The 12,641-nt window shown below is 38.8% G+C and overlaps 1 protein-coding gene across 1 annotated transcript in view; it reads left to right on the top strand.

Moving 5' to 3' along the window:
- Positions 1-12,641, top strand: part of SOAT1 (sterol O-acyltransferase 1) — a 62,460-nt gene that overhangs the window by 27,830 nt on the left and 21,989 nt on the right. Inside the window, exon 3 of the mRNA XM_024252709.3 lies at positions 3,585-3,643. Within this exon, the coding sequence (XP_024108477.1) occupies positions 3,585-3,643 (59 nt within the window). The remainder of the gene's footprint in view (positions 1-3,584; positions 3,644-12,641) is intronic.

The raw sequence follows: 12,641 nt of genomic DNA, 5'->3' as shown, positions 1-12,641 counted from the left end.
GGGCTTAAGTGATCCTCCCACCTTGGCCTCCCAAAGTGCTATGGTTACAGATGTAAGCCACCATGCCTGGCCTGTTTGTCTTTTTAATGTTGAGTTGTAAGAGTTCTTTATATATTCTGGATACAAGTCCCTAATCAGATTTGCAAATTTTTTTTTCCCATTCTATGGGTTGTCTTTTTACTTTCTTGATGGTGTTCTTTGTAGCACAAAAGTGACTTAAGTTTTGATAGAATCTGTCAATATAGTTTTCTATATTTTCTAATGTTGATTGTTCTTTTGGTATTTGAGAAGTCATTGTCTAGTCCAAGGCCTCTGTTTTCTTCTGTATTTTTAGGTATTTGATCCTTTTTGAGTTAGTTTCTACATATGATGTGAGTTCCAGGTCCATCTTCATGCTTTTTCATGTGGCTATTCAGTTGTCCCAGCTCCATTTGTTGAAAAGAAGAATCTTTCTGCATTTTTCTTGGCACCCTTGTCAAATCAATTATTAATAATCATAAAGGTGAATGTTTATTTCTGGACTCTCAGTTCTTTTCCATTGATCATCTATGTGTCTATCTCTAAAATTGTTAAGTGTGAGTTTTCCAGCTTTGTTATTTTTGTTTTCATGATTTGTATGGCTATTCTGTGTTCTTTAATTTCTGTATGAATTTTAGGATCAGCTTGTCAATTTTTGCAGAGAAGCCAGGTGAAGTTTTAGTGAGTATTGCTTTAAATCTATAGAAAAATTGGGGAGCACTGCCATATTAACAATATTAAATCTTCTAGTCAATGAATATGGGATATCTTTAGACTTATTTAGTTCAATTTTTATTCCATTTTCTTCATGGCACCTTTTATTTGTATCAGATATTATGAAGTTGATGAATTCACATTCTTTTATTTTATTTTACTTATTTATTTTTTTGAGACGGAGTCTCGCTCTGTTGCCCAAGCTGGAGTGCAGTGGCATTATCTTGGCTCACTGCAGCTTCCACCTCCCAGGTTCAAGCGATTGTCCTGCCATCTTCCCAAGTATCAAGGACTACAGGCGCACGCCACCATGGCCTGTCAAATTTTTGTATTTTTTTTTTTTGAGATGGAGTTCATTCTGTCTCCCAGGCTGGAATGCAGTGGCGCGATCTTGTCTCACTGCAACCTCTGCCTCCTGGGTTCAAGCAATTGTCCCTGCCTTGGCCTCCCAAGTAGCTGGGATTATAGGTGTCTGCCACCATACCTGGACAATTTTTATAGTTTTAATAGAGGGGTTTCGCCATGTTGGCCAGGCTGGTCTCGAATTCCTGACTCAGGTGATCCGCCTGCTTGGCCTCCCAAAGTGCTGGGATTACACACATGAGCCATCATGCCCAGCCATGAACTCACATTCTTGGACATAATCTTCGTCATCCTTTGCAATCATTTCTGGTTGAGGTATGGCATTTTTCTTTATTCTTGGCATGTTGGCAAATATCCTCTGAGACTTTCTTTTGAACCATTGTATTTTTAAAAACATTTATTGTAGAGATAGGGTCTTGCTACGTTGCCCATGATTGTCTCAAACCCCTAGGCTCTACTGATCCTCACCACTTGGCCTCCCAAAGTGTGGGAATTACAGGCATGAGGCACCATGCGTAGCCTGAACCATTATATCTTTATCATTCATGTTCACCCTAAGACAGTATAACATGATTTCCTCCATTATAGTCTGCAGAAATTCCAAGTCAGAAGTATTTGTTGTGCAACTATCCTCCATCTCTAGTGCAGCTGTGGTTGGCTCCCATCTCCAATTGGCTGTTTGGTTGGACCTCTTCTGTGTCTTTTAACCTCTCTGTTATTCTCTGTCACTATTTCTCTGGGCTATCCTCTGTATAATTTCCTTTGATCTATATTCCCATTTACTAGTACTCTCTTCAGACATGTTTAATCTACTGTTTAATTTATCCATTGAATTTGAAACTTCAATTTTTTTTTGTTTTGAGAAATCTTGTTTTTTTTCAAATCTGTTTGGTTAAATGGTTTCTTATTACTTGCTTATGTTTTCCTTCTTTTTTTCTTTCCATTTTTTTTGAGACAGGGTCTCACTGTGTTGCCCAGGCTGGAGTGCAGTGGTGCGACTATGCTCACTGCAGGCTCAAATTCTTGGGTTCAAGTGATCCTCTCACCTCAGCCTCCCAGGTAGCTGGGACTACAGGCATGCACCACCATGCCTGGCTATTTTTAAAACTTTTTTTTTGTAGAGATGGGGTCTTGCTATGTTGTCCAGGCTGGTCTTGAACTCCTGGCAACAAACAATCCTCCCCACCAGCCTCCTAAAGCGCTAGGATTACAAGTGTGCACCCCCACGCCCAGCCTTCCTTTTCTCTGTTTTCAAGTTTCACTTTTATTTCCCTTAACATATTAATCATTCTGATTTTTTTGTCCTAAAAGTAACAATTCCATTATCTTTAGTTTTTCAGATCTGCATCTCTTGGCTTTTGTTTCTGCTGTTTCCCATTTATTCTGCCTAGTTTCCTAGTATGTTTTATGAAGTTTGACTATTTTCCTTTCTTTTCTTTTTTTTCTTTTTTTTGAGACAGAGTCTCACTCTGTCATCCAGGCTGGCGTGCAGTGGCTCAATCTCGGCTCACTGCAACCTCCGCCTCCCAGGTTCAAGCGATTCTCCTGCCTCAGCCTCCTGAATAGCTGGGACAAGCTTCTTCTTTTTATGGTAACTTTATCTGTTGGAATTCTGTACGGCCTTGACTGATATTGTAATCTTCCAGGGAGGAATTGCACTTGTGTCTGCCAGTAGCCTGGAGACCCAACTTGGGTTAGCTTTAGAACATATTTATCTCAGATTTTTCAGACCACATAGATAGTGTGAATTTAGATTGCAAACTCTAGTGAGGGGGTTATGATTTCTTGGGGCAAATTTTCCCTCTCTGCACAGCATCAGGTAGAGACAGACACATTTCCTTCTGTTTTGGTTTCTTTCTTATACACTGAGGATGTAGCCTTATGTGTGGTCCTTAGTTTTATGTGGCAGTATCCTGTTAGACTTCCCATTTTGGGCAGGCCCTAGACTTTGCCATTCTGTAAAGTATTGTCATCTGTGTACTATTCTGCAAAAATACTGTACCCTGTGTTGCTGTCCATGTAGAAGCTCAAGGTTTCTAGGATTTGTCGAGAATCCTTACATTTCTTATATGTCCCCTAGGATTCTAGTTTCATTTTCTTTTCTTTTTTTTTTTGCCTCTGAATTTGTACTAGCTTGGCAATAAGTTTTAAAAGGTTTTCGGTTTTTAATATTTTACCCAGCATCTTAGTGGTCTCAATTGTAGAATCTGTTCAGGGAATCTAATTTCCCATGCTGTCAGAATCGGATCTATAGCATTGCATAATTAACATCATTGTAATTACTGTGTGTACATTTACTAGTTTTGTTCTTAGTATTTTTATGTATAAATTTCCTTCTAGTTATTTTGACCATGCTGTCATGTTTTATGGTTGTACCACAGTTTACGCAGTTACCTTTGTATTTGTTTGTTTTCAACTTTATGGTTTAGACAGTGCTACTAGGTAGCTGTATCCATCAACTTAAAAGTCATGTTTTTTTCTTCCCATAGGTCGAATTGACATAAAACAGTTGATAGCAAAGAAGATAAAGTTGACAGCAGAGGCAGAGGCAAGTAACTCCCTCTTCTAGAAATAAAAATGTGGAGTTTTAGATAGAGTTTTGTTTGGTAACATTTTTAATGCTAAATTGCTCAGATAATTATTTAAGCCGTTCATCAGTTGATATTATCCTGTGGAACAAGAAAATAAGATCTGCTGACTTGTCATCCTGCATAAGGATCCAGATTGCCTTTTTCTCTCCCATCTCATCTATCACTGGCATTTTCTGGCTCTTACCAGCAAATCTTGGTTTTAGTGACCCATGTTAATAGTTGATAGCATTGAATGTCTGTATGAGTGCTTTGTGAAAGTATCTTTCATGATTCATAGTAAATAGCAGCTCTCCAATAAATGTTGAATCTGAATCTAGTAGATTCCCTGTCAAGGAAGTAGAAATAACAACTCCAAAAAAAAAATCATGAAATCATTTCAAGTGGGGATAAATAGTTCTACAAACCAGAATTCTTCAGTACCCTCAGGAAATTGTGGAGGGCGAAGAACACTTGTTTAAAAAAACATTATAATCTAATACCTGGGTGTAAGTTGACTTAAAATCCAAAGCAAACTCCTGTTTTCCTAAGGAGAAGATCACTTCCAAAATTTATTGGCCAGTTTGACTATATAAACATCCGGTGATGAAGATGAAGTAGCCCTGTTTTATTTATTTAGTTACATGCATATATGTATGCACATATGCATTTATAGAATAATCTAGGTTTAGAAATATTTTTGTAATCATATTTCATGAAATGTATGCCAGATTATTTATACTCACTTTGATGTCAATGTCTTTGTTATTATCAGACCTAGTTTTTCAGTTATCATCCAAGGCCGGGGCATAGTATTTGTACTTTCATCTAATTTGTTGGAAATCAGTACTGTTTGAGTCCAAGGATGATGCTGTCACAGAAAATTTATTAAAGAACATATTTGCATAACATTAAGAGATCTACCCTGTCCTCCTTCCATCATCCTGTAGGCATATTTGTGATGACTACAATGTAATTCCTTATGGTGCTGCTTTATAAAGTGGTACTCAAAAGATGTATTTACTGCACTTGAAATTGTGGGTATAGACTCCTAGTTAATAGGGTGTTAAACTTTATTTTTCCTGATTCCATTAAGTTACCTTTGTAAGCCTCCAGCACTACAGTGATGAAGGTCATTTCTGATGAATGTCTTTTCCAAGTAGTGCTTTGTTTTCTCCATCGTAAGAGATTGTTTAAGGATTTGTTAGGCAACTTTTTATCTGATGACTAATTTATAATTTTGGCTAAGAAAATAACAATATTTAATGTATAGACACATAGTAGTTTTTTGTTTGTTTGTTTGTTTTTTTTTTTTTTGAGACAGAGTCTCTGTTGCCCAGGCTAGAGTGCAGTGGCATGATCTCGGCTCACTGCAACCTCCGCCTCCAGGGTTCAAGCAATTCTCCTGCCTCAGCCTCCCGAGTAGCTGAGACTACAGGCACATGCCACCACGCCTGGCTAATTTTTTGTAATTTTTAGTAGAGATGGGGTTTCACTGCATTAGCCAGGATGGTCTCAATCTCCTGACCACGTGATCCTCCAGCCTTGGCCTCCCAAAGTGCTGGGATTACAGGCGTGAGCCACCACGCCTGGCTGGCACATGCTAGTTTTAAACATCTATTCTTGCAAGTTTAGTGATTAAATTTTTTTTTTTTTTTTTTTTTTGAGACAGAGTCTCGCTCTGTTGCCCAGGTTGGAGTGCAGTGGCACGATCTCGGCTCACTGCAAGCTCCGCCTCCCGGGTTCACACCATTCTCTGCCTCAGCCTCCCGAGTAGTTGGGACTACAGGTGCCCACCACCACGCCCGGCTAATTTTTTTTGTATTTTTTGGTAGAGACGGGGTTTCTCCATGTTAGCCAGGATGGTCTCAATCTCCTGACCTCGTGATCCGCCCGCCTTGGCCTCCCAAAGTTCTGGGATTACAGGCATGAGCTACCACGCTCGGCCTAAAATAAATTTTGTTTTTGTGGTTTACTAGAGTGTTTCTGACCTTTTTTATTTCTCTAGTCAGGCAGGATACCTACATTTTTGTTATTCCTTTTTCAATTCTTCTTTTGTCCTCTTTTGCTCCTCCCCTTCTTATCAAGAACACAAAAACATATTATGTTCTATTTGTGAGGGCAAGTTTCAAATAGGTGAAAAGTAAGTCTGTCTCTACTATCATTCCTCTATTTAAAAACCTAAAGTGGGAGGAGAACCTTTTCCCATACAGAATCACAAACCCAAAGGCGAAAGGGAGTTTGGGGTGGAAAGTAGAGGTTTTGGGGTAAAGGGGTAGAAAGTGGTGGCAGGATGAAGGGGGGATGTTCCAAGGATTTAAGTTAAAACTTTTTAAAGAATATTCTACTTGTCTGCTTTATATATTAATAAAATTATGAAATCTTTTAGCTTGGTCACTTAGGAGGATTAGAAGGAGAAAGTAATGAATGAAATAAGGGAAAAGCTGAAAGAATGGTGGACCCTGGTTTAGCTCGTATTAATATGTGTATTGTGCAAGTGACATAAGGGTTGCAGAGTTGTGCAAGACTTGTTCCCTGGTGTTATGGGAAGTATTGGCCTGAACAAAGGTAATGGTGTTAGAAAACTTATACCGTACATATTTTAGGGCACTTGATGGACATCTGTGTCTTTATTGGGGCACAATGGCAAGAAAAAGTTAAAAAATTGAGGCTAGATTATAAAGCATTTTTTCTCGACTTTTATGCCCTCATTCATGTAGCTCTTTCTATCTGAAATTTCCTCTTTCTCCATTCACAAATCAAAATAATGTATATCCTTCAAATTCTAGGTCAAATCTTGCTGCTTCTACAGTTTTCTGAACATTGCAGTTGAAATGATGTCCTCTGTACTCTGTATTCCTAACTACTTAGTTTATACCCCTACTATATATATGTATTAGACTATGCATTGTTCTGAATGAGTCATCACATGTCATTTGGTGAGCTTTAGGTGATTTGACTTAGAAGTTTTAAAATTGTCAATTATTTGCTGTCTAATGAGATTGAATATTTTACCATTGTTTATTAATTGTAATTTCTTTTTTTTTTCTTTTCTTTTTTTTTTTTTTTTGAGACAGAGTTTCACCGTGTCGCCCAGGCTGGAGTGCAGTGGCACGATCTCTGAACACTGCAACCTCCGCCTCCCGGGTTCAAGTGATTCTCCTGCCTAAGCCTCCCCAGCAGCTGGGGTTACAGGCAAGTGCCACCATGCCCGGCTAATTTTTGTATTTTTAGTAGAGGTGGGGTTTCACCATGTTGGCCAGACTGGTCTCGGAACTCCTGGCCTCCAGTGATCCCCCCCACCTTGGCCTCCCAAAGTGCAGGGATTACAGGCGTGAGCCACCGCACCCAGCCAATTGCAATGTTTTTGAACAAGATATAGTAGGACTACTGTTCTGATCTGAATGTTCAGGATGGCATATAGAGTTTGGAGACAGTCAGAATAGACAGGGAGCTATTGTAATATTTTAGTATTCTAGACCAAGGAAACAGATGAGCCAGTAGGAGAAGGGAACTACATTTAGAAGTCCTCTTACAGGCTAAGCTTTTATACTAGGTGCTTTATATACATAATCTTACTTAGTTAAATCATCCCATTTATAAGAGATCTCTAATTGGTCACATTTTTTTAGTTGTTGCTTAGCTTTATTGGTTGACATTTACTAACATGGAAGGACTTGAGATGATAGGTATGTGAACATTGTTCAGAGCCATGAACTTGGCTTGTTCTTTCACATACTAATTCCTCTTGTGGGTTTTTACAAATAATTTTTTTTAAATGCAAGTTAGGAATCTTTCCGGTCATTTATAATTTGTGTCATGTTCCTCCCAGTCGTCACTTCATCTTTCCTTGATCTTTAAAGTGAGAGCATTGCACTAGTTATCTCCAAGTTCCCTTTTAGCTCTAAAGGTTTATGTCATAATTGTGTAGCTGACTAAAACTTCTTCAGAATTCACTGCTTGTTATTGTAAAGGGAACAGGTAGTCGATAAATCTCATCCGGCAGCTGTTTCAGCTCCACAGAACTAGAGTTGTCAGGTAAAATACAGTACGTCCAGTCGAATTTGAATTTCTGATAAACAATGAATACTTTTTTAGTAATCATGCAATATTTGAGACAGACTAAAAAGTTATTTATCTGAAATTTAAATTTAAATATAGTGTCCTATATTTTTTCTTTGCCAAATTGGGCAACCAACAAAGAACTCTGAAAAGTCAGATGTGTAGATAGAGGAGCTCTTATTAAGTAAGGAAAAGTGTGAAGAAGGTTGTCAAGCATTGAGCAAACCTTTTAGTCTAAAGGGAAGAGGAGTGAGGGAAGTGATAACATGAGTGTGTTGAAATTAGTGGTTTGAACTGAGTGAATCTCTTAAGGTCGCCTCGAGGTCTAATATGCTTGTTAAAAAAGGTTTTCCGTATGTACTTTTTATCTAATGCCAGTGGGGTCATACAAACTTGTGTAACTCTGAGTTATGACCTTTTGAAATCCTTAGACTGTGTTGTAACAAGACTTAAAAGATCTTAGAACAGTCCAAGGGAGATTCATATGATTAAACCCCAACCAACTTACATTAACAATTAAATTACCTTTGCTTTTGTTGTTGTTGTTTTTAATAGAAACAAGGTCTCACTATGTTGCCCAGGCTGGTCTCAAACTCCTGAGCTCAAGTAATCTTCCCGCCTTGGCCTCCCAAAGTGCTGGGATTACAGGAGGGATCCACCATCCCTGGCCTAGCTTTGCTTTAACATTATGTTATTTCTTTTGGTTGCAAATAACAGAAGCCTACTTTGGTTTATTTAGGCATAAAAGAAAATATATTCAAATGATATTAATATATCTCACAGAATCTTAGGAGAAGATGAACATTCAAGCACTGGAAAGAGTAAGGATTTTAGTAGGAAGAGTTTAGATACTTTAGATATTTCAGTATAATAAAGTTCCCACTCACTTTCTTTCAAAGCTCAGAACCTCAGATTTATTATAAGAGAGAGAATTGAATTTTGGCCAGAAGGACAAGGTCATATAATGTCCAGCCCTGGCCTGGACATTACATGCCTGTCCTTGACTCTGAGAATAGTTTTCAGAGAAAAATGAATATGTTAAGAAGGGCAAAGGGAATGTCTTTACTAATTGGTATTTGTTGAACTTTTATTAATGTACACAACTTTATAGAGGGAATGTTAGGTCTCATGTGAATATCAGAAGGACGAAAAAAATTACTTTCTATTTCTCCTTCTTAAAAATACATTTTTGGGCCAGGTGCATTGGCTCATACCTGTATTCGCAGCACTTTGGGAGGCCAAGGTAGGCAGATCACTTGAGTTCATGAATTCGAGACCAGCCTGGACAACATGGCAAAACCCTGTGTCTAGAAAAAATGCAAAAATTTGCTGGGCATGATTGTGTGTGCCTGTAGTCCTGCTACTCGGGAGGCTGAGGTGGGAGGATCATTTGAGCCCAGGAGGTGGAGTTTGTAATGAGCCGAGATGGCGCCACTGCACTCCAGCCTGGGTGATAGAGTCAGACTTTGTCTTAAAAAAAAAAAAAAATTGTTGCAACATATTCTGTTTGCTTCTTATATAGCATTTCAAATATTGTTTTTTCACATCAGTACCTTATGCTATTGTCCAGCCATTAAATGATCAAACTGTGATGAGTAAGAGTCAGGATACAAAAATTAGCTGGGTGTGGTGACACATGCCTATAATCCTAGCTACTAGGGAGGCTGAGGCAGGAGAATTGCTTGAACCCAGGAGGCAGAGGTTGCAGTGAGCCGAGATCATGGCATTGCACTCCAGCCTGGGAGACGAGTGAAACTCTGTCTCAAAAAAATAAATTTAAAAAAAGACTCAAGTGTCATGTCTGAAAATAAGAGTTTCTCACCATGTTTTTTCAGTCATTCAAGTAACGCCTTCTAAAAAAGTTTTTGGTCCAGTCATGGTAGCTCATGCCTGTAATCCCAGCACTTTGAGAGGTTGAGGCTGGCGGATCACATGAGTTCAAGACCAGCCTGACCAACATGGTGAAACCCCGTCTTTCTTAAAAATACAAAAAAATTAGGCGGGTCTGGTGGTATACACCTCTGTAGTCCCAAGTACTCTGGAAGCAGGAGAATCACTTGAACCCAGGAGGTGGAGGTTGCAGTGAGCCAAGATCACACCACTGCACTCCAGCCTGGGTAACAGAGCAAGACTTCATCTCAAAAAAAAAAAAAAAAAAAGTTTTTGGATAGTATTTATCTATTGATTTATTGGCCGACTGCTGGAGAGACAAGTCTAAGTATTTTCTGCCCAGAAATCCTTTGATTATTGTATAAGTTAAGATTGGGTTTTGCTGTAATAGTGAACAAAATAATAAGGGCTTATACAAGATTAGTAATTTCTTTTTCTCATGTCAGCAATTCAGAGGTAGCAGGTCCATAGCTGGTACTGGCTCCATGGTCCTTAGGGACCCTGGTTTGGTTCCTTCCAGTTCCCTGCCTCACCATTTGTAATTGCCCGATGGGTTCTTCTTACCCTCTGCACAGACAAAACAAATGGACTGAGACAGTGGTAATGCAGTAGAGAAGGAGTTTAATGCAAAGCTAGCCAAGTGGAAGGACAGGAGTTTATTATACACACCAGCCGCTGAGAACTCAGAGGCTAGGGTTTTTATGGTAAGTTGGCAGTCAGGGGACCTAGGGAGTGGATGCTGCTGATTAGTTGGGGTTGAAATCATAGAGGTGTGGAAGACAGTTCTCATGTGCAGAGTCAGCCTCTGGGTGGGGGTCACAGGACCTGTCATGGGTTTAGGGAGCAAGCTGGTCAGTCGCCAGAATTCAAAGATCAGAAAAACATCTCAGAAGACCAATCTTAGGTTCTATAATAGTGATGTTCTCCATAGGAGCGGTTGGGGAAGTCACAAATCTTGTGACTTTGGGTACAGTAAACTATTATAGAAAGGCAAGCTGTGCCTACATTTTAGCAGAATTCACGTCCCTCCCATAATCCTAATCTTGTGGCCTTTCTTTAGTCTTACAAAGGTGGTTTCAGTTCCCAACAAGGAAGGGGGTCAATTTTGGGGAGAGACTATTTACATCAAAGTTGAACTATGAATTTCTCCCAGAGTTAGATTGGCCTCTGCTCAGGAATGAGCAAGGATGGCCAGCCTGTGAGGCTAGAAGCATGATGGAGTCAGACATACTAGACGTTTCTCACTGTCATAGTCTTTGCAAAGGCAGTTTCACATTCATAGGCTGTGGTCCCCCTCATTGCCCAAATGGCTCTAGTCATTTCATCTGAGTTCCAAGTGGCCAAATTGAGGGAAGGAAAGGAGTGAGGGTAAGGAACAGGTATCTGTGTCTGTTAAGGAAATTTTCTGTGGACTTTGACAAACCATTTCCACCTGTATCTCTTTGGCTACCTAGGTGCAAAGAGAGACTGGGAAACTTATTTATTCTAAGCAGTCATTTGCCCAGATAGAAATCAGGGATTCTAGTACTAAGAAAGGGGGTAGGCACTGATAGGGTTGACAAATAACAGTTTCTACTATGGCTGTCCATTATTCTTTGCTGCCCCAATCTACTGGTCAAATTTCACCTTTTTGCTATGCAAATGTGACTATACATTTTTCTGATATTTTCCTTTCTGCCTTTTCTTATTTAAATGCACAAGTGTAAGAATCTCTAGTCTATTTTGAATAATTTTGCGAAAGTCAGTTTATTGTGCTTTATGATTTCATCACTTACAAAAGGTAGATAGGTACCTGTCCTGTTGCCCTCGAATGTTTAGCAGTTCAATTTAATGAATGCCTACTTGGTTTCTTTGTCTATCAGGTACTACATTAAGTGCTGGGATTTTAAAGAAGTTGTGTTTTCTGTTCTCATGCTAACTAAGAACACTATATATAAAATGCATGAGCAAGGGGAACAGTGACTTAATTAGATACTTTAAAAATGTTCTTTGGCCAAGCACAGTGGCTCACGCCTGTAAACCCAGCACTTTGGGAGGCCAAGGCAGTCAGATCATTTGAGGCCAGGAGTTCGAGACCAGCCTGGGCAACATTGTGAAACCCCGTCTCTACTAAAAATACAAAATTATCAGTTAATAAAAAGATACGGTGTTTAAAATCAGTTGGGCGGGGGGCAAACAGTGAGATGCCAAAAAGCATATACACTTGAATATATAGAATTTCAAGTAAGTGCAATGAAGGAAAAGAATGAGATTCAGTAAGAGAGAATAGAAAGAACTTTAGAGTGAATTATCAGGAGACCTTTCTGAGGAGTCAATTTAGTGTAAGTCCTAAGCACTGTATTACCTGTTCCATTGTGTTACTTGTTTTGCTCAGAAAGGTCAGGTTTCTGGTATCATGCCACCAAGATTAAAAGATTCTCTGCAAAGACAGGCAGCAAATCAGAGGAAGAAATAATTTTTAGACTAGCAATACTATGACCTTGTGGAGTTACAGTATAATGTTCTTTAAAACCATTTTTGAAGAAATTGTGATCAAGGGACCTGCTTTTTTTTTTGAGACACTGAAAATATTATTATTTACTGATTGGTTTACTTTGTTTTTTTCTTTCAGCATACTTTAAGATTGTTTTATGTCTCTGTACCTTTGAAAGAGTTATTTACCCATAAATGACCCTGACCTTTTCTCATTGTAATACTCAGTCCAAAGTAATCTCTGCCTGGAAGCCTTTTTAGGTAGAAGAGTTATCTTTCTAAAATGCAAATCTGAACATGTTTACAAATCTTGTGCTTAAAATGTCACTGGCTTCCAGATGTCTTTGGGATAAAAAATTCTTAAAATGGCTTAAAGGTCCGTGATCTAGTCCCTACTTGCTTTTCCAGCCTTATCTCTGATCATTATCATTTGTTCCTTTAACTATGTGTTCCAGCCATAGGGTCTTTGTATCATGGTTGATCCCTATTCTTGGTATCTTAGTGGTTATCTAATTCAGCTGCTTATTTAATATAAAAGGTTTCCTTAAGCTCTAA

Source organism: Pongo abelii, chromosome 1 (genome assembly GCF_028885655.2).
Source record: "Pongo abelii isolate AG06213 chromosome 1, NHGRI_mPonAbe1-v2.0_pri, whole genome shotgun sequence".
Taxonomy (NCBI): domain Eukaryota; kingdom Metazoa; phylum Chordata; class Mammalia; order Primates; family Hominidae; genus Pongo; species Pongo abelii.
The sequence above is the reverse complement of the archived record's forward strand: the minus strand, read 5'-3'. Positions and strand labels throughout refer to the sequence as shown.